Here is a 22,685-nt window from a genome sequence, read left to right as displayed (position 1 = left end):
AGTTGCCAGCCTCTGACCTGCTCTTATAGCCACAGTATTTATATGGCTAGTTCAGTTCAGTTTCTGGTCAATGGTAACCCTGAAGATGTTGATAGTGGGGGTTTCAGTGATGGTAATGCCATTGAATGTCAAGGGGTGATGGTTGGATTCTCTCTTGTTGGAGATGGTCATTGCCTGGCACTTGTGTGGCGTGAATGTTACTTGCCACTTGTCAGCCCAAGCCTGGATATTGTCCAGGTCTTGCTGCAATTGGACATGGACTGCTTCAGTATCTGAGGAGTCGCAAATGGTGCTGAACATTGTGCAATTATCAGTGAACATCCCCCACTTCTGACCATATAATGCAGGGAAGGAGAATTCCAAAGACTAACATATCTCTGAGAAGAGAAATGCCTCATCATCTCTGTCTTAAATGAGAGACCCCTTATTTTTAAACTGCGTCCCCTTGTTCTAGATTCCACTACAAGAGGAAACACCCTCTCAGCATCTACCCTGTCAAACCCCCATGCAATCTTATATGTTTCAATAAGATCACTTCTCATTCTTTTAAACTCCAGTGGGTATAGGCCCAACCTGCTCAACCTTTCCTCATAAGACAAACCCCTTCATCCCAGGAATCAGCCAAGTGCACCTTCTCTGAACGGCCTCCAATGCCAGTACATCCCACATTAAGTAAGGAGACCAAAACTGTACCCAGTGCTCTAGGTGTGGTCTCACCAAGGTCCTGTACAGTTGTAGCAAGACTTCCCTACTTTTATATTCCTTCCCCCTTTGCAAGAAAGGCCAACATCCCATTTGCTTTCCCAATCACCTGCTGTAGCTGCACACTGAAGTTCTGTCAGTTATTCCTGCTGCTTTTCTATTCTTCCCACCAAAGTGGACAATCTCACATTTTCCCACTTTATATTCCATGTGTCATATTTTTACCCCTTCATTTAACCGATCTATATCCCTTTGCAGGCTCTTTCCTTCACCCTCACAAACTGCTTTCCTGCCCACCTCTGTAACCACAGCAATTTACCCTCAATACAGCTGCTCCCTTCCTCCAGCTCATTGGCCTGAATCTTTGGAGAAGTGCCAGTGATGGGCGGGTTGCCGCTGTGAGCAAGGTGTCTCCCGACTCGACACTGCTGCACGTTTCTCTCAGGATCTTCCGATCCTGGTTGTCAAGAAATGTGCAGCGTCGATAGGGGAACTGCGTCAGAGAGTAGCAGGGCGGGGGAAACAGGAGACACCCCCTCCTCATGGTACCTGCTGCCATATGGTAAGTTTAACGGTCCAGTCTGAATGTTAGTGAATGGGTAGGTGGGTGAGCTGGGTATGGGTAGGTGGGTAGGGAGTGTGGGTGGGTGAAGGGGATGTGGGTGAGCTGGGTCAGGTGGGTAAGGAGCATGGGTGAGTGAGGGGGGGATGTGGGTGAGCTGGGTATGGGTAGGTGGGTAGGGAGTGTGGGTGGGTGAGGGGGATGTGGGTGAGCTGGGTAGGGAGTGTGGGTGGGTGAGGGGGATGTGGGTGAGCTGAGTATGGGTAGGTGGGTAGGGAGTGTGGGTGGGTGAGGGGGATGTGGGTGAGCAGGGTAGGGAGTGTGGGTGGGTGAGGGGGATGTGGGTCAGCTGGGTATGGGTAGGTGGGTAGGGAGTGTGGGTGGGTGAGGGGGATGTGGGTGAGCTGGGTATGGGTAGGTGGGTAGGGAATGTGGGTGGGTGAGGGGGATGTGGGTCAGCTGGATATGGTAGGTGGGTAGGGAGCGTGGGTGGATGAGGGGGTTGTAGGTGAGCTGGGTATGGGTAGATGGGTAAGGAGCATGGATGGGTGAGGGGGGGATGTGGGTGTGCTGGGTATGGGTAGGTGGGTAGGGAGTGTGGGTGGGTGAGGGGGATGTGGGTGTGCTGGGTATGGGTAGGTGGGTAGAGAGTGTGGGTGGGTGAGGGGGTTGTGGGTCAGCTGGGTATGGGTAGGTGGGTAGGGAGCGTGGGTGGGTGAGGGGGATGTGGGTCAGCTGGGTATGGGTAGGTGGGTAGGGAGCGTGGGTGGGTGAGCTGGGCAGTCGGGTTGGGGGGTACTCAGGTTGGGTCAGAGGAGTTGTTTGGCCTGGTCCGGGGGGGGGATAGTTGTGTTGTTGGAGGCGTTAGTCAGGTCAGGTGGGGTGTTTAGTCAGGTTTGAGGGGTGGATGTCCGGTATGGTTGTGGGGTGGGTGTGGTGGTTAACTAGTCGGAGGGATAGACGGGTGGGGGGATAGTCTGGTCTATCAGGGAGAGAGGTTGGGTGGTCAGGGAGTATTTGGGTCAGTTCAAGGGCTAGTCGAGTGGCCTGGGGGAATAGTTGGGTTAGTCAGGGTGTAATTGGGGTGGGTCAGGGGTGTAGTTGGTCTGGGGGCATTTGGGTAGTCGGGGGGTTTAGTCTGGTGGGGGTGTAGTCTGGTCAGATCGGGAGGGGGTAGTCAGGTTGGTTGGGTGAGGGAGGATAGGTGGACTGTGGTGGGGGTAGTCAGGGGGTAGTCAGGGGTGATTGGGTGGTCAGCTGTGGCGTTACCCAGGAGTTAGACTAGGTTTTGAATAGAGATGTTACATTTGCAGTTTTCCAATCCACTGAGATCCTTCCAGAATCTCGAGCATTTTGTCTCATTACATATTACCAGGTGTAAAATAACCTGATCACTGGCTGGTTCCAGAACATATTGTTCCAAGGACCTGTCCTGAATACACTGATGAACTCATTCCCCCAGGCTACCTTTGCCAATTTGATTCACTCAATCTATAAGAAGGTAAAAATCACCCATAATTATTGCGTATCTTTCTTACAAGCCACATTATTTCTTGATTTATCCTCTGTCCCACAGTGTAGCTGCTGTCAGGGGGTCTGATAACCACTCCCACCAGAGACTTCTTCCTTTTACTATTTCTAATCTCCACTCAAATCGATTCTACTTCTTGGTCTCCTGAACCAAGATCATTTCTCACTGGTGTACTGATCTCATTCTTTATTAACAGAGCTACCCCACCTCATTTTTCTTTTCTCCTCTTCTTCCGAATTGTCAAATATTCTTGAATATTCAGTTCCCGGACTCGATCACTTGTAACCATGTCTTTGTGGATGGAGATGAAACTACAGAAATATTTCCCTCCTTGCTTCTTTGTAGAATTATAGAAAGTTTATAGCACAGAAAGAGGCCACTTGGCCCATTGTATGTGTGCTAGCCAAAAGCACCCACCCAGCCTAATCCCACTTTCCAGCATTTGGTCTGTAGCCCTGCAGGTTACAGAACTTGAACTGCAAATCCAGACACCTTTTAAATGAGTTGAGGGTTCCTGTCTCTACTCCCTTTTCACGCAGTGAGTTCCAGACCCCAAAACCCTCTGGATGAAAAAACCTTTCCTCATCTCCCCTCTAATCTTTCCACCAATCACTTTAATTCTATGCCCCCTAGTCACTGACCTCTCTGGTAAAGTAAATAGGCCCTTTCCATCCACTCTATCCAGGCCCCTCACAATTTTATACATCTCAATCAAATCTCCCCTCAGCCTCCTCTGTTCGAAGGAGAACAACCCCAGTCTATCCAATCTTTCCTCATAGCTGCAATTTTCCAGTCCTGGCAACATCCTCGTAAATCCCCTCTGTCCCCTCTCTAATGCGATTACATCCTTTCTGTAATGAAGTGACCAGAATTGCACACAGTACTCAAGTTGTGGCCTAACTAATGTTTAATATAGTTCCAGCATAACCTCCAGGCTCTTATATTCTATACCTCAGTTAATAAATGAAAGGATTCTATATCCCTTCTTAACCACCTTATCAACCTGTCCTGCAGTATTCAGAGATCTGTAGATGTTCACTCCAAGTCCCTCACTCCCTCTACACCGCTCAGTATCCTCACATCTATTGTGTAATCCTTTGCCTTGTTTGACCTCCCCAAATACATCGCCTCACACTTCTCTGGGTTAAATTCCATTTGCCACTTTCCTGCCCACCTGACCAGTCCACAGTCTCCAGCCATCCTCCTCACTATCCTCCTCACTATCCTCCTCGCCATCCTCCTCGCCATCCTCCTCGCCATCCTCCTCACCACCCTCCTCACCATCCTCCTCACTGTCCTCCTCACTATCCTCCTCACCATCCTCCTCGCCATCCTCCTCGCCATCCTCCTTACTGTCCTCCTCACTATCCTCCTCACTATCCTCCTCACCATCTACCATGCGGCCAATGTTAGAGCACAGAAAGAGGCTATTTGGCATTTATTACCCATCCCTAGTTGCTGAACCAGGTTTTGAAGTTGCTGAATCACCTTCTTGAATCTCTGGTCGCAGTTTTGGTACAATAGAGAGGATCACTGCCCCACTTCTGTGGGCAGTTCAGAGAGATGTTGGTGTGGGACTGGAGTCACATATAGATCAGGCTGAGGAAAGGATGTGATCTCTTTAATGGATGGGAATCCATGTGTGTTCATTTCACCCTGAACCATTTTACCTTCACACGATTTTAAAGTTTGGAAATGCCTGTTTTCTCTACGAGTTTTTCTGATTGAGATGTTAGCATCTCTGACCAGATTTTTCTGCAAACCTTTCAGATCCCGATTGCAGCAACGATTACAGCTGGTCCCTTGACTTCTACGCGGATAAGAGCGTGAGCACCAGGGGCATTGAACTGAATCACAAGCTGCCATCTTATATTGAGCCTCAAAGGCTGTCAGCTGCTGCTGCGTATGTGAACCCACAGTGTCCACACTATACACACACCAGCCACAACTCGTGAGGCTGGAATAAACCAACTTTCAACAATAAGCTTCAAAACACAAATTAAACTCCTGTCGGCACATTTCTGGCATCAGAATCTCTTTTTCTAATGAGGAGATTCCAGTCTGATTTGGGACACAGTCTGGTCAACAGCTCATTTTATTAAAGCTAAGAGTGGAGCTTTCTCTGGTGGGTGAGGTCAGCAAAGCCCAGGGGGTCTCGACAGGGGGTTGAAAAGCAGGGAGGGGATGTCACCGATTCCCAGAGGCCACTCGATGTTCTCCAGGGGCAGGAGGCTGTTTAGAAATATAAATGGCGTGAAGTGATCCTGATCTGATTGTCAGGACAAACTACATGGAGCACGTCCCAGACAAGCCCCAACACTCCCACAATGTGGTGAACATGCTGAGCTGAGGATGGGTGTGGGGTCTGGGACATGCTTCACCCAAACAGCCTCCAATCTTTTGTTTTTCACCTGCCACCTTATCTCCAAGCGGTTTACACACTCTGTAATGCCTCCACTCGCTCTGTAATGCCTCCACTCACTCTGTAATGCCTCCACTCGCTCTGTAATGCCTCCACTCACTCTGTAATGCCTCCACTCGCTCTGTAATGCCTCCACTCGCTCTGTAATGCCTCCACTCACTCTGTAATGCCTCCACCCACCCTGTAATGCCTCCACTCACTCTGTAATGCCTCCACACACTCTGTAATACCTCCACTCACTCTGTAATGCCTCCACTCACTCCGTAATGCCTCCACTCACTCTGTAATGCCTCCACTCACTCCGTAATGCCTCCACTCACTCTGTAATGCCTCCACCAACCCTGTAATGCCTCCACTCACTCTGTAATGCCTCCACACACTCTGTAATGCCTCCACTCACTCCGTAATGCCTCCACTCACTCCGTAATGCCTCCACTCACTCTGTAATGCCTCCACTCACCCCGTAATGCCTCCACTTGCTCTGAAATGCCCCCACTCACTCCGTAATGCCTCCACTCGCTCTGTAATGCCTCCACTCACTCTGTAATGCCTCCACTCGCTCTGTAATGCCTCCACTCACTCTGTAATGCCTCCACTCGCTCTGTAATGCCTCCACTCGCTCTGTAATGCCTCCACTCACTCTGTAATGCCTCCACCCACCCTGTAATGCCTCCACTCACTCTGTAATGCCTCCACACACTCTGTAATACCTCCACTCACTCTGTAATGCCTCCACTCACTCCGTAATGCCTCCACTCACTCTGTAATGCCTCCACTCACTCCGTAATGCCTCCACTCACTCTGTAATGCCTCCACCAACCCTGTAATGCCTCCACTCACTCTGTAATGCCTCCACACACTCTGTAATGCCTCCACTCACTCCGTAATGCCTCCACTCACTCCGTAATGCCTCCACTCACTCTGTAATGCCTCCACTCACCCCGTAATGCCTCCACTTGCTCTGAAATGCCCCCACTCACTCCGTAATGCCTCCACTCGCTCTGAAATGCCCCCACTCACTCCGTAATGCCTCCACCCGCTGTGTAATGCCTCCACTCACTCCCAGATCAATCCTCTTCAGAGAGAACTTCCACAGTGATCAGCCCCACGATGCCCCCTGCCCCCCATGGACTGCCTCCCAGGATCAGCCCCCCCTCCCCCGCCACCCCCCCCCCCTCCCCCTCCCCCTCCCCCACCACAGAGCAGAAGCCCGGTCATTTTCCACCCTCTCTGAGAAATATCCTATTCTCCTTTCTGATCCCTGCCCCTGAACATCGACCTCTCTCTCTCCACCGGTTAGTCAGCAATTTAAAACAAATCAGATTCGAGAGTTTCTGATGCTGTTTCTTTCCAAATCTTCCCATAAAAACTCCGAGTCTGAGAATTTCAAACCGAACCGGGTCAGCCTGGCCAAGAATGTGATCAATGATAATTAATGATCAAACATTCATGATCGTCACATCGAGAAGAATCTGCTGATTGGTCGGTTCTAGACTGATTGATCTTAATGAGCTGATTTATAGTTTGCTTCCTGTACTTGATGCAATAATTGAGAAGCAAATCATTGTAATGTTATCAGACGTTTTATGCAAAACAGTTTCATAGATATGATTTCAATAAAAGATATAATTACGTGCAGGACAATGTCAATAGTTCACAATTTATTTACAATTTAGAACAGCAAAATCCAGATGTTGAAGTTATTGAATTTTCATTGATACATATTTGTGTACTCTGCAAAAATTATAGCGGAAATTATAGTCTTAAAATCATTCGATTCCCATGGCAGCTGGGTCACAGTGCAGGATGGAGGCTGGTGCAGAGGTCAGTCTGGTAACAGGAGGAGGCCATTCAGCCCTTTGGGTCTGTTCTGTAATTGTATGAGATGATGGCTGATGAGCATTTCAACTTCATTTCCCTGCCTTTGATCCATGTCCCTCATACCCTAACCCAACCTAACCCAACCTAACCCTGACCCTGACCCTGACCCTGACCCTGACCCTGACCCTGACCCTAACTCTAACTCTGACCCTAACTCTAACTCTAACTCTGACCCTGACCCTAACTCTAACTCTGACTCTTACCCTGACCCTAACCCAACCCCTAACCCTAACCCTGACGCAACCTAACCCAACCTAACCCTAACCCTGACCCTGACCCTAACTCTAACTCTGACCCTAACCCTGACCCTAACCCTAACCCTGACCCTAACCCGACCCCTGACCCTGACCCTGACCCTAACTCTAACTCTGACCCTAACCCAACCCCTAACCCTAACCCTAACCCTAACCCTAACCCAACCCCTAACCCTAACCCTAACCCAATCTAACCCAACCTAACCCTGACCCTGACCCTGACCCTAACTCTAACTCTGACCCTAACCCTGACCCTAACCCTAACCCTAACCCTGACCCTAACCCGACCCCTGACCCTGACCCTGACCCTAACTCTAACTCTGACCCTGACCCTAACTCTAACTCTGACCCTGACCCTGACCCTAACCCTGACCCTAACCCGAACCCTAACCCTGACCCTAACCCAACCCCTAACCCTAACCCTGACGCAACCTAACCCAACCTAACCCTAACCCTGACCATGACCCTAACTCTAACTCTAACTCTGACCCTAACCCTGACCCTAACCCTAACCCTAACCCGAACCCTGACCCTGACCCTGACCCTAACCCTAACCTTAACTCTAACACTAACCCTAACCCTGACCCTGACCCTAACCCTAACTCTGACCCTAACCCTAACCCTAACCCTGACCCAACCCAACCCTGACCCTGACCCTGACCCTGACCCTGACCCTAACCCTAACCTTAACTCTAACACTAACCCTGACCCTGACCCTAACCCTAACCTTAACTCTAACACTAACCCTAACCCTAACCCTGACCCTAACCCTAACCCTGACCCTGACCCAACCCTGACCCTGACCCTGACCCTGACCCTGACCCTGACCCTAACACTAACCCTAACCCTAACCCTGACCCTGACCCTGACCCTAACCCTAACTCTGACCCTAACCCTAACCCTAACCCTGACCCAACCCAACCCTGACCCTGACCCTGACCCTGACCCTGACCCTAACCCTAACCTTAACTCTAACACTAACCCTGACCCTGACCCTAACCCTAACCTTAACTCTAACACTAACCCTGACCCTGACCCTAACCCTAACCTTAACTCTAACACTAACCCTAACCCTAACCCTAACCCTGACCCTAACCCTAACCCTGACCCTGACCCAACCCGACCCTGACCCTGACCCTGACCCTGACCCTAACACTAACCCTAACCCTAACCCTGACCCTGACCCTGACCCTAACCCTAACTCTGACCCTAACCCTAACCCTAACCCTGACCCAACCCAACCCTGACCCTGACCCTGACCCTAACCCTAACCTTAACTCTAACACTAACCCTAACCCTAACCCTGACCCTAACCCTAACCCTGACCCTGACCCAACCCTGACCCTGACCCTGACCCTGACCCTGACCCTGACCCTAACCCTAACCTTAACTCTAACACTAACCCTGACCCTGACCCTAACCCTAACCTTAACTCTAACACTAACCCTAACCCTAACCCTGACCCTAACCCTAACCCTGACCCTGACCCTAACCCTAACCTTAACTCTAACACTAACCCTGACCCTGACCCTAACCCTAACCTTAACTCTAACACTAACCCTAACCCTAACCCTGACCCTAACCCTAACCCTGACCCAACCCTGACCCTGACCCTGACCCTGACCCTAACACTAACCCTAACCCTGACCCTGACCCTGACCCTGACCCTGACCCTAACCCTAACTCTAACCCGAACCCGAACCCTGACCCTGACCCTGGCCCTGACCCTGGCCCTGACCCTGACCCAACCCCATTGATCCCAATCCTTGAAAGATTCAATTGATCACAATTTCACATTTTCACCCTTTTTATTTGCCCAATCCCCAGAGTTGGGGGGGAGTGGGGGAGGAGTGGGGGAGGAGTGGGGGGAGGGTGGGGGGAGGGTGGGGGGAGGGTGGGGGTGAGTGGGGGGAGGGTGGGGGGGAGTGGGGGAAGAGTGGGGGAGGAGTGGGGGGAGGGTGGGGGTGAGTGGGGGGAGTGGGGGAGGAGTGGGGGGAGGAGTGGGGGGAGGGTGGGGGGAGGGTGGGGGGAGGGTGTGGGTGAGTGGGGGGGAGAGGGGGGGTGGAGTTGTGTGTGGGGGGGTTTCCTGAGGTCCTGCTACTTCTTAAAGCCATCCTGCATCTCTTAAAGGGGAGATAGTGGTTGAAAACATATTGAAGAAAGGCATTCAGCCCATCGCTTCTATGCTGCCTGAAACATTAACCCTCCCCACCCCGCACCCCCCCCACCCCGCCACCCCCCACCCCCCACCCTGCCACCCCGCCACCCCACACCCCACACCCCACACCCCCCCCGCCCCCCACCCCCCACCCCCCGCCCCACACCCCCCGCCCCCCGCCCCACACTCCCCGCCCCACACCCCCCGCCCCCCACCCCGCCACCCTGCCACCCCCCACCCTGCTACCCCCCACCCCCCACCCTGCCACCCCGCCACCCCGCACCCCCCACCCCACACCCCAACCCTTTTTAAAGTTTTGCTTTTTTTCAAATACCCATTCACTTTCTTGCACCTGTACAGGTGTGAGATTATTTACCTAATCCTGCCGATGGGATTGGGAAGTGGGGGGGTCCCAGCCGTTTCTGTAGGGAATCGTAGCCCAAACACCTGCTGGTGGAACAGTAATGCCAGAATTTGAGTTGAGGTGTTGGTTTGTGAGTTGGGCGCTAATCATTATTCAACCAATCAGCACTAGAGGCCACTGTTAGCTGGATTTTCACCAGTCAATCCATTCCCAACATTGAAATCTTCAGAGAGTCTCAAAAACAGACCAAGATCCATCTGAAGAAGGGTCATAGGGTCACAAAACATTATCTCTGTCTCTCTCTCCACTGACACTGTCAGACCTGCTGAGCTTTCCCAGCATTTTCTGTTTTTATTTCAGGTTTCCAGCATCTGCAGGATTTTGCTTTTAACCAAATCCGTCAAATTCACCTCCTCCCATCCTGATAGTCACATGATTATGACGATGACAATTATTGACCAATCACAGTGATCGGTCTCTATCCGTGAGTAAACAGACCCAGACATGAGGGGGGGCGGGGGAACCCCCCCCAGGGCTAATTCCCAAATCTCACCACCATTGGGATTTTCCGACCTTATGTTGTCATCACAATAAATCGAATCTCAACCCAGGAGGAGACCTTCGGGCCTGTGCTGCCCCTAACCCTCCGTCCAGGATCCCAGTCACAGATCCCTCACCTGGAATCCTCTCTCCAGGGATCCTCATCACCCCCAAGGATTCTCTCCCTCTCTGGGATCCTCTCCCCCCCACCAGGAACCTCTTCCCACCCGGGATCCCCGCCGGGATCTTCTCCCCCGCAGGAATCCTCTCCCCACTGTCCCCCCCCCGTCCCCCCCGGGATCTCCTTCCCAACCAGGATCCTCTACACCCCGCCCTCCCCTCCCGGGAACCTCCCTCCTCGGGATCCTCTTCCCTCCAGGATCCTACCCCCTGCTGAGATCCTCCACCCCCCGGGATCGTCTCCCCCCCACCTCCAGGATCCTCATTCCCCCCCGGGGATCCTTTCCCCCCCCGGGGATCCTCTCCCCCCCACCCGGGGATCCTCTCCCCCCACCAGGGATCCTCTCCCCCCGGGGATCCTCTCTCTGTGGTTTATGTATCTGGTGGGGTGAGAACAGCCTGTTTAATTTTCCTGTATCTGTCGGGTTTTGATGGGGAATCTGGACGGACTCCTGGCGGCTCAGCTGGAGAATGTAAATGGGGCTGGGAGGGAATTTGGGAGAAACTTTGTTACTCAGAGAGTGGAGAGAATGTGGAACTCACTCCCACAGGGAGTGGTTGAGGTGAATAGTCTCGATCTATTTAAGGGAAAGCTGGGTAAACACCTGAGGGTGAGAGGAATGCTCTGCTTCACCACCAGAATGGGCAGCTACACCAACATCAGAATGTACCTGGGCAGGTGTCAGTGAACCTTCTGCAGACAGTAATCAAAGCTCAGAAAGCAGTGAACACTCACAACCTGCTCAACGACATTCCAGCAACGTGCTGAGTCTCAAACCGGTTGGGTGATTGACTGTTTGAACCACAGATACTGTTTAAAAAACTCAACACCAATTAATATTCCATACTCCAGGTTAGAGGGTCAATCAAACAGCCACTGACAACACGTGTACCAACTCTTCAAAAGGCTAAGAGCAAAAAAAACTGTGGATGCTGGAAATCCAAAACAAAAACAAAAATACCTGGAAAAACTCAGCAGGTCTGACAGCATCTGCGGAGAGGAACACAGTTAATGTTTTGAGCCCGAATGACTCTTCAACAGAACTAAGGAAAAATAGAAAAGAGGTGAAATATAAGCTGGTTTAAGGGAGGGTGGGACAGGTAGAGCTGGATAGAGGGCCAGTGATAGGTGGAGATAACCAAAAGATGTCACAGACAAAAGGACAAAGAGGTGTTGAAGGTGGTGATATTATCTAAGGAATGTGCTAATTAAGGGTAGAAAGCAGGACGAGCAAGGTACAGATAGCCCTAGTGGGGGTGGGGTGGGGTGAAGGGAAGGGATCGAAATAGGCTAAATGGTAGAGATAAAACAATGGATGGAAATACATTTAAAAATAATGGAAATAGGTGGGAAAAGAAAAATCTATATAAATTATTGGAAAAAAGGGGGATCAGAAAGGGGGTGGGGATGGAGGAGAGAGTTCATGATCTAAAATTGTTGGACTCAATATTCAGTCCGGAAGGCTGTAAAGTGCCTAGTCGGAAGATGAGGTGCTGTTCCTCCAGTTTGTGTTGAGCTTCACTGGAACATTGCAGCAGGCCAAGGATGGACATGTGGGCATGAGAGCAGAGTGGAGTGTTGAAATGGCAAGCGACAGGTAGGTCTGTGTCATGCTTGCGGACAGACCGAAGGTGTTCCGCAAAGCGGTCACCCAGTCTGCGTTTGGTCTCTCCAATGTAGAGGAAACCGCATTGGGAGCAGCGAATGCAGTAGACTAAATTGAGGGAAGTGCAAGTGAAATGCTGCTTCACCTGAAAGGAGTGTTTGGGCCCTTGGACGGTGAGGAGAGGGGGAGTAAAGGGGCAGGTGTTGCACCTTCTGCGGTTGCATGGGAAGGTGCTGTGGGAGGGGGTTGAGGTGTAGGGGGTGATGGAGGAGTGGACCAGGGTGTCCCGGAGGGAACGATCCCTGCGGAATGCCGCCAGGGGGGGTGAAGGGAAGATGTGTTTGCTGGTGGCATCATGCTGGAGTTGGCAGAAATGGCGGAGGATGATCCTTTGAATGCGGAGGCTGGTGGTGTGATAAGTGAGGACAAGGGAGACCCTATCATGGTTCTGGGAGGGAGAGGAAGATGTGAGGGCGGATGCGCGGGAGATGGGCCGGACACGGTTGAGGGCCCTGTCAACCACCGTGGGCGGAAAACCTCGGTTAAGGAAGAATGAGGACATGTCAGAGGAACTGTTTTTGAAAATAGCATCATCAGAACAGATGTGACGGAGGCAAAGGAACTGAGAGAATGGGATGGAGTCCTTACAGGAAGCGGGGTGTGAGGAGCTGTAGTCGAGGTAGCTGTGGGAGTCGGTAGGCTTGTAATGGATATTGGTGGACAGTCTATCACCAGAAATTGAGACAGAGTGGTCAAGGAAGGCAAGGGAAGTGTCAGAGATGGACCATGTGAAAATGATGGAGGGATGGAAATTGGAAGCAAAATTAATAAATTCTTCCAGGTCCAGACGAGAGCATGAAGCAGCACCGAAGCAATCATCGATTTACCGGAGAAAGAGTTGTGGGAGGGGGCCGGAGTAGGACTGGAACAAGGAATGTTCCACATACCCCATAAAGAGACAGGAATAACTGGAGCCCATGCGGGTACTCATAGCCATACCTTTTATTTGGAGGAAGTGAGAGGAGTTTAAGGAGAAATTGTTCAGTGTGAGAACAAGTTTAGCCAGACGGAGGAGAGTGGAGATGGATGGAGATTGTTCAGGTCTCTGTTCGAGGAAGAAGCGAAGAGCCCTCAGACCATCCCAGTGGGGGATGGAGTTGTAGAGGGATTGGACGTCCATGGTGAAGAGGAGGCGGTTGGGGCCAGGGAACTGGAAATTGTTGATATGATGTAGGGTGTCAGAGGAATCACGGATGTAGGTGGGAAGGGACTGGACAAGGGGAGAGAGAATGGAGTCAAGTTAGCAAGAAATGAGTTCCGTGGGGCAGGAACAGGCTGACACGATCGATCTGCTGGGACAGTCCTGTTTGTGGATTTTGGGTAGGAGGTAGAAGCGGGCCGTCCGAGGTTGGGAGACTATCAGGTTGGAAGCTTTGGAAGGAAGATCTCCAGAGGAGATGAGGTCAGTAACAGTCCTGGAAACAATGGCTTGATGTTCTGTGGTGGGGTCATGGTCCAGGGAGAGGTAGGAGGAAGTGTCTGTGAGTTGACGCTCAGCCTCTGCGAGGTAGAGGTCAGTGCGCCAGACAACAACAGCACCACCCTTGTCAGTAGGTTTGATGACAATGTCAGGGTTGGACCTGAGAGAATGGAGTGCAGTAAGTTCAGAGAGAGACAGGTTAGAATGGGTGAGAGGAGTAGAGAAATTGAGTCGTCTCACACAACTCTTTCTCCGGTACATTGCTGATTACTTCGGTGCTGCTTCATGCTCTCGTCTGGACCTGGAAAAATTTATTAATTTTGCTTCCAATCTCCACCCCTCCATTATTTTCACATGGTCCATCTCTGACACTTCCCTTCTCTTCCTTGACCTCTCTGTCTCAATTTCTGGTGATAGACTGTCCACCAATATCCATTACAAGCCTACCAATAAATGTTGGCCCAGCCAGCGAAGCCCACATCTTCCTCAGGGCTCCAAAACACATCTTGGGGAGGACATCTGACCCTTGCAGATCCAGAGACTGGATGATCTGGGTCAGTATGTTGGATAAAATAAGATTAATCATTTGAGTATATGTTTGTGTACCTATGTTGCTGGCTCTTACATGGACCATGACAATTGGATCCTCACCCTCCCACTCCAATCTCGTGTCCAGCTGTGAGAAGATGTTTTTAACCCTGGCACCAGGCGGGCAACATGACCTTCAATGCTCTTGTTTGCATCATCCCAGAATACATCATCACAGGAAGTGATGTAGATAATTACATAATGTCACATGTTCTAGTCAGTCTGTGGAAGCAGAAGTCTTCCAATAAATCTCCGTGTTCAACTCTGTGCCAGTCTTTCGACTGTGTTTGTATTAGTCTAAAACACCACATAATATGGCAACCCCCCTGACTATACTGTCTCCTATCACTACCACCTCCCTCTTTACTCCCCCCACTTGAATGGCATCCCTCACTATGGTGCCATCAGGTAGCAATCACCTCATACCCTGTTGGACAAAGTCATGGACTGAGGCTTCTCCATCACCTCATGCTGGTTCCCCTTACCTGCCTGACTCACAGTCACACCCTCCTGTCCCTGACCACTAACCAACTCTAAGGTTCTGCCCAACCTAAGGGGAGTGACTGCCTCCTGGAACACAGTGTCCACCCAGATGGAAAAGACCGTTCGGACCAGCATTCTTATTTCCCGGTTTTTACTGGTGTTCCATTTTAAGGTATACAAGACCAGTTTGGGCCAGTGCTCTTATTTCCCAGTTGTTATTGTTTTTCCCTCCTGGGTGAGTGACCTTGTCCCTCCCTGATGCCCGGCACTGCCCGCACTCGGCACAGTAACTTGTAGCCGAGGCTGCTCGAGCTGCAGACACTATTCCCGGGATTTATTGTCCGGGATCGCAATGCTTTCTGCAGGTACCCACATCCTCCATCAGCCCTGCCATCTTTATGTATCTTTGTTTTATACATTTGATAAACCAAGATTTATTCAATTAATTCACCTGGTTTACTTTTAACTAATAAGACCATAAGACATAGGAGCAGAAATTAGGCCAATCGGCCCATCGAGTCTGCTCCGCCATTCAATCATGGCTGATAAGTTTCTCAACCCCATTCTCCCGCCTTCTCCCCGTAACCTTTGATCCCCTTACCAATCAAGAACCTATCTATCTCGGTCTTAAATACACTCAATGACCTGGCCTCCACAGCCTTCTGTGGCAATGAATTCCATAGATTCACCACTCTCTGGCTAAAGAAGTTTCTCCTCATCTCTGTTCTAAAAGGTCTTCCCTTTACTCTGAGGCTCTGTATACCATGCACTCAGTGAACACTGCACTGTGTGGCTTAGTTGTCTGACCTGTGGGCAGTGCTGTACTCCCCCAGTCCTACCTTTCTAACAATGCACCGTCCCCTCAGTGCTACACTGGCTGTACAGGCCTGTATTTTGTGCTCAGGTCTTTGGAGTGGGACATGAATTCATGATCTTCTGATCTCAGAAGTGAGAGACCCTCTGAGCCACAGCTAGGGTCGATTTTGATGTACCCACTTCCATAGATGAGAGAAGGCTGGTGTGAACTCACTGCCTACCTAATATAATGGTCACAGTCCGAACCACATTCACAGTGACACCTCATTTAATTCCATCACTGAGCCGCATCATGGCACCTTTTCTATAGCATTCAGCGCCACACATCTCTACTGGATCCTGGTGGAGAGCGGATTCCACCCTCAGTGACTGGATCACATACCAGCTTCATGGAGCACCGAAAGAGACCATTCTGCCCATCGTGCCTGTGCCAGCTCTTTGAAAGAGCAGTCCAATTAGTGCCATTCTCCTGATCTTTGCCCATGACCCTGAAAATTCTTCCCTTTCAAGCCTTTTGAAAGTTTATATTGAATCCGCTTCCACTGCTCTTTCAGGCAGCACAGTCCAGAGCACAGTTTGCTCTGTAAAAAGGTTTTTCCTCATGTCCCCTCTGGTTTATTCGACAATCCCCCTAAATCTGTGTCCCTCTGGTTCCCAACCCTCCTGCCAGTGGAAACAGTTTCTCCTTATTTGCTCCCATCAGAACCCTCTCATTTTGAATATCGCTATTAAATCTCCTCTTAACCTTCTCTGCTGGAAAGGGAACAATCCCAGCTTCTCCAGTCCCTACACAAAACTGGAATCCCTCATCGCTGGAACTATTCCACCGAATCTCCTCTGCACCCTCTTCGAGGCCTTGACATCATTTCTAAAATGTGGAGCCCAGAATTGAACAGAATACTCCAGCGAAGGCCTAACCAGGGTTTATAAAGGTTTTAGCGTAACATTCTTGTTTTTGGATTCTACTTCTCTATTAACAGAAAGCCAAGGATCCTATCTGCATTTTTAACAGCCTTCTTAACATGTCCCAGTACCCGCAAAGATTTGTGTGCATAGACCCACAGGTCTCAATTCCCATTACTCTGCATTAAATTGCATCTGCTATGTGTCCATCCATTTCAACAGTCTGTGTCCTCCCGAAGTCTGTCCCCATCCTCCTCACTCTTCATTATATTTCCATGTTTTGTGTCATCTGCAAACTTGGAAATTATGCCCTATATACCTAAGTCCAGGTCATTAACGTAAGTCAAAAAGGGCAGTGGTCCTAATACCGACCCCCAGAGAACACTACTGTATACTTTCCTCCAGTCTGAAAAACAACCATTCACCACTATTGTGTGCGTTCTGTCCCTTAACCAGTTTTGTATCCATGCTGCCACTGTCCCTTTAAACCCATGGACTTGAATTTTGTAAACAGATTGTTGATGACAAGTTTCTTCAGAGATAATAAACGTCCTGTAATAGAGTTGATCTTCAGACAGTCTTTCTTAGTGGAAACATTTGACTTTATTTACAAGGCAGCAGCAGCAGCTACATGTGTGCATCAAACTCCATAGCTAAAGAATAACTCTCTCCTAGAGGCTCCCTGCACTGCTAACACATTGGTTTACACAGATCATGTGATCTTGCAACACAGGATTATTCTTAAAGCTACATTTCCAAAAACTATAATTACTACATTCTTCCCCCTTTAACTTTTCTGTACATTTTGTATGTAGAAGGACATTTATCTCATGACATTACAATATTTACACAGGTCATGAAATTACAAGTTCAGTCTTTCAGGTGGTTTCCTGATCCGTGTGGAACGTCGCAGATCCACAACTTCCGATTCTTTATCAGGAACCACATTCTCTGGAGCCACATTAACATCAGGTACCTCATTAGGCAGAGGCAGTTCAGTGTCTCCCACTCTGATAGAGACATGAGGTATGTCTGTCCCTGGTTGAGCAACTTCAACAGGAACCACAGGTTCAGTAATGTTTACAGGTGGAACATCATTTTGTTGTGGTTTCTCTCTTTTTCTTAAGTGATCCACATGCTAATGGGTGATCTGGTCCTCCTCTTCCACATGGTATGACAATGGTCCGGTCACAGAACTCACTTTACCAGGTAACCACTTCGGTCCTCCACCGAAATTCCTTACATATACTGCTTCCCAACAGTAAATTGTCACTCATGACTAAGCAAATCATGAGTTGTTTTTTGGTTCCCTTGACTTTTCTCCACCTTCCCCTGCAAATTGGTAAGTATCAGGCTTAGTTGTGTTTAAAGGTGGTGCCTTGATGAAAAGATAGAGGCATTTTCAGAACTCTTGGGTTAGCAAATGGTGTGAACTGGCACTTGTATCATTGGATTGACTTGTGTTTGACCAGCGTTCGTTATGGTAATTCTGGTAGCTGCAAATGAACAAATGGCAGAATCACGGGTTTCCCCTAATCCAGAGTTCTAGAATGATTCACAAAATCAGGATGTTGAGCAACGCGGAATCCCACACAGGATGATTTTTTTTTAAAGTCGGTGCCTTATCAGTAATTTCGCATCCTCCTTCTCCGTGTCTTCTCTTTGAATTCACTGTCGGCTAGACTTCTCTCAGATGTAATCTCAACTTGTCTTAGTTCAGCAGTTGAGCTACCCATGACTTCACCATCCACTCTCATCTTGGAAATTTCTATGACTTTTGCTTTCAAAGCCTCTTTAGCTTCATTCATCTGATTTTTCTGCTCCTCTGTCTCCTTCTTGTATCTGTTGGCTTCCTCCTGGTAATTTGAACATTGCTGTGTCTTCTCTGCCAACTGGTCCTTCACTTTGTTCAGAGAGGTGTTAAATTCTTCCTGTTCCTCCTTGTCATTTTTTTAGGGACACCAACTTTGACCCAAGGGAATCTTGTCGTGTGTGAGGGACTTTCAACAGGTTTTCCATTTCTTTGCAAAATTTGCTCGCTTCAACTTGAATTCTGTCACTCAGCAGAGTCTCCTTGAGTTTCTTCTGCTGTTCGTCCATGTCGTTGTTTAAGACAATCTTCATTTCTTCAGGGGGAGAATTTTCTCCCCTGTCGGGAGGTGTTGAGTGGAAGCAGGCGTGGGCGGGCGCGCAGCCAATTCAAGTTCCATGTTCCATACATGTTCCATATCCCAGGATTTTTAATTTGTTCATGGGATGTGGGTGTCGCTGGCAAGCCAAGGATTTGTTGCCCATCCCTAATTGCCCTTGAACTGAGGGGCTTGCTAGGCCATTTCAGGGGGCAGTTAAGAGTCAACCACATTACTCTGGGTCTGGGGTCACATGTAGGCCAGACCAGGTAAGGACAGCAGATTTCCTTCCCTAAAGGACATTGGTGAACCAGATGGGTTTTTACAACAATTGATGATAGTTTCATGGTGACCGTTACTGAGACCAGTTTTCAATTCCAGATTTACCTCTGGATTATTAGTCAGGTGGTATTACCATTATCTTACAGCCTCCCCTTAAACTGAGCTCTAATTTTATGTTTTACACAGATTTATATATTCCTATACTGACAACTTCAATCTGTCTCCTGGTCATAACTTGAGAAACAAATTTATCTTCTATAATCCTCAGCTACTATTTGTGCCTTAATTTGAGATTTTTCCATTGGGTATTCCTCTGCTATTTACTGATTGTTTATCATTGCAGTATCAGCCAGTTAACTGAAAATGGTTTTATTTCAGATAATACTTTGACCCTGACCTCACCAGCCTCCTAGATAATCTGGATCATTCTAAAATGCCACAAGCAGGTGCCTCACTGGCTGCTATTTTGGGCCTGGCTGATTTCGCCAACATTTTATGTCATTTTCCCTTGGCTTCTGTTTATTGTTGTGACAGTGCGTGTCTCTGTCAGCAAACCTGGATCAGTTTGTGTACCTCTGTCTGAAACAATAGCTGGAATGATTCTTACATTCCAAGGTGAGGCAGTGCCCAAAATAGCTGCCCCAGGGAGTCTGAAGAGTGGCCTGGAACTAAACAGCGCTACAGCTTAATACCCCCTCATACCAGCAGCTTAAACACTCTCCCATACCAGCAGCTTAAACACCCTCCCATACCCTTAAACACCCTCCCATACCCTTAAGCACCCTCCCATACCCTTAAGCACCCTCCCATACCCTTAAACACCCTCCCATACCCTTAAGCACCCTCCCATACCCTTAAACACCCTCCCATACCCTTAAGCACCCTCCCATACCCTTAAACACCCTCCCATACCCTTAAACACCCTCCCATACCCTTAAACACCCTCCCATACCCTTAAACACCCTCTCATACCAGCAGCTTAAAAACCCTCCCATACCCTTAAACACCCTCCCATACCCTTAAACACCCTCCCATACCCTTAAACACCCTCTCATACCAGCAGCTTAAAAACCCTCCCATACCCTTAAACACCCTCCCATACCAGCATCCTAAACACCCCCTCATACCCTTAAACACCCCCCCATAACCTTAAACACCCCCCCATACCCTTAAACACCCTCCCATACCCTTAAACACCCTCCCATACCCTTAAACACCCTCCCATACCCTTAAACACCCTCCCATACCCTTAAACACCCTCCCATACCCTTAAATACCCTCCCATACCCTTAAATACCCTCCCATACCCTTAAATACCCTCCCATACCCTTAAGCAGCCTCCCATACCCTTAAACAGCCTCCCATACCCTTAAACAGCCTCCCATACCCTTAAACAGCCTCCCATACCCTTAAACAGCCTCCCATACCCTTAAACAGCCTCCCATACCCTTAAACAGCCTCCCATACCAGCATCTTAAACACCCCCTCATACCAGCATCTTAATCACCCTCCCATACCAGCATCTTAATCACCCTCCCATACCAGCATCTTAATCACCCTCCCATACCAGCATCTTAATCACCCTCCCATACCAGCATCTTTAAGACCCTCCCATACCCTTAAACACCCTCCCATTCCAGCAGCTTAAACACCCCCTCATACCCTTAAACACCCTCCCATGCCCTTAAACACCCTCCCATACCAGCAGCTTAAACACCATCCCATACCCTTAAACACCCTCCCATACCAGCAGCTTAAACACCCTCCCATACCAGCAGCTTAAACACCCTCCCATACCAGCAGCTTAAACACCCTCCCATACCCTTAAACACCCTCCCATACCAGCAGCTTAAACATCCTCCCATACCCTTAAACACCCTCCCATACCCTTAAACACCCTCCCATACCCTTAAACACCCTCCCATACCCTTAAACACCCTCCCATACCCTTAAACACCCTCCCATACCCTTAAACACCCTCCCATACCCTTAAACACCCTCCCATACCCTTAAACACCCTCCCATACCCTTAAACACCCTCCCATACCCTTAAACACCCTCCCATCCCAACAGCTTAAACACGCTCCCATACCCTTAAACACCCTCCCATACCCTTAAACACCCTCCCATACCAGCATCTTAAACACCCCCTCATACCAGCATCTTAATCACCCTCCCATACCAGCATCTTAATCACCCTCCAATACCCTTAAACACCCTCCCATACCCTTAAACACCCTCCCATACCAGCATCTTAAACACCCCCTCATACCAGCATCTTAATCACCCTCCCATACCCTTAAACACCCTCCCATACCCTTAAACACCCTCCCATTCCAGCAGCTAAAACACCCCCTCATACCCTTAAACACCCTCCCATACCCTTAAACACCCTCCCATACCATTAAACACCCTCCCATACCATTAAACACCCTCCCATACCCTTAAACACCCTCCCATACCCTTAAACACCCTCCCATACCAGCATCTTAAACACCCCCTCATACCAGCATCTTAAACACCCTCCCATACCCTTAAACACCCTCCCATTCCAGCAGCTAAAACACCCCCTCATACCCTTAAACACCCTCCCATACCCTTAAACACCCTCCCATACCCTTAAACACCCTCCCATACCAGCATCTTAAACACCCCCTCATACCAGCATCTTAATTACCCTCCCATACCCTTAAACACCCTCCCATTCCAGCAGCTTAAAAACCCTCCCATACCCTTAAGCACCCTCCCATACCCTTAACCACCCTCCCATACCCTTAAACACCCTCCCATACCCTTAAACACCCTCCCATACCCTTAAACACCCTCCCATACCCTTAAACATCCTCCCATACCCTTAAACACCCTCCCATACCCTTAAACACCCTCCCATACCCTTAAACAGCCTCCCATACCCTTAAACACCCTCTCATACCCTTAAACACCCTCTCATACCAGCAGCTTAAACACCCTCCCATACCCTTAAACACCCTCCCATACCCTTAAACACCCTCCCATACCCTTAAACACCCTCCCATACCATTAAACACCCTCCCATACCCTTAAACACCCTCCCATACCCTTAAACACCCTCCCATACCCTTAAACACCCTCCCATCCCCTTAAATACCCTCCCATACCGTTAAATACCCTCCCATACCCTTAAGCAGACTCCCATACCCTTAAACAGCCTCCCATACCGTTAAAAAGCCTCCCATACCCTTAAACACCCTCCCATACCAGCATCTTAAACACCCCCTCATACCAGCATCTTAATCACCCTCCCATACCAGCATCTTAATCACCCTCCCATACCAGCATCTTAAACACCCTCCCATACCAGCATCTTAAACACCCCCTCATACCCTTAAACACCCCCCCATACCCTTAAACACCCCCCCATACCCTTAAACACCCTCCCATACCCTTAAACACCCTCCCATACCATTAAACACCCTCCCATACCCTTAAACACCCTCCCATACCCTTAAACACCCTCCCATACCCTTAAACACCCTCCCATCCCCTTAAATACCCTCCCACACCGTTAAATACCCTCCCATACCCTTAAGCAGACTCCCATACCCTTAAACAGCCTCCCATACCGTTAAAAAGCCTCCCATACCCTTAAACAGCCTCCCATACCCTTAAACAGCCTCCCATACCCTTAAACAGCCTCCCATACCCTTAAACACCCTCCCATACCAGCATCTTAAACACCCCCTCATACCAGCATCTTAATCACCCTCCCATACCAGCATCTTAATCACCCTCCCATACCAGCATCTTAATCACCCTCCCATACC

The 22,685-nt window shown here is 49.4% G+C and overlaps 1 protein-coding gene across 1 annotated transcript in view; it reads left to right on the top strand.

The window, feature by feature from the left end:
- The first annotated feature begins 15,104 nt into the window (after positions 1-15,104).
- LOC144684048 (uncharacterized) overlaps positions 15,105-22,685 on the top strand; it is a 16,659-nt gene continuing 9,078 nt past the window's right edge. Inside the window, exon 1 of the mRNA XM_078547763.1 lies at positions 15,105-15,117. Within this exon, the coding sequence (XP_078403889.1) occupies positions 15,105-15,117 (13 nt within the window). The remainder of the gene's footprint in view (positions 15,118-22,685) is intronic.

The sequence above is a fragment of the Cetorhinus maximus genome, chromosome 8, assembly GCF_964194155.1.
Source record: "Cetorhinus maximus chromosome 8, sCetMax3.hap1.1, whole genome shotgun sequence".
In the NCBI taxonomy this organism is placed as follows: domain Eukaryota; kingdom Metazoa; phylum Chordata; class Chondrichthyes; order Lamniformes; family Cetorhinidae; genus Cetorhinus; species Cetorhinus maximus.
Note: the sequence above shows the minus strand (reverse complement) of the source record. Positions and strands in the feature narration are given on the sequence as shown.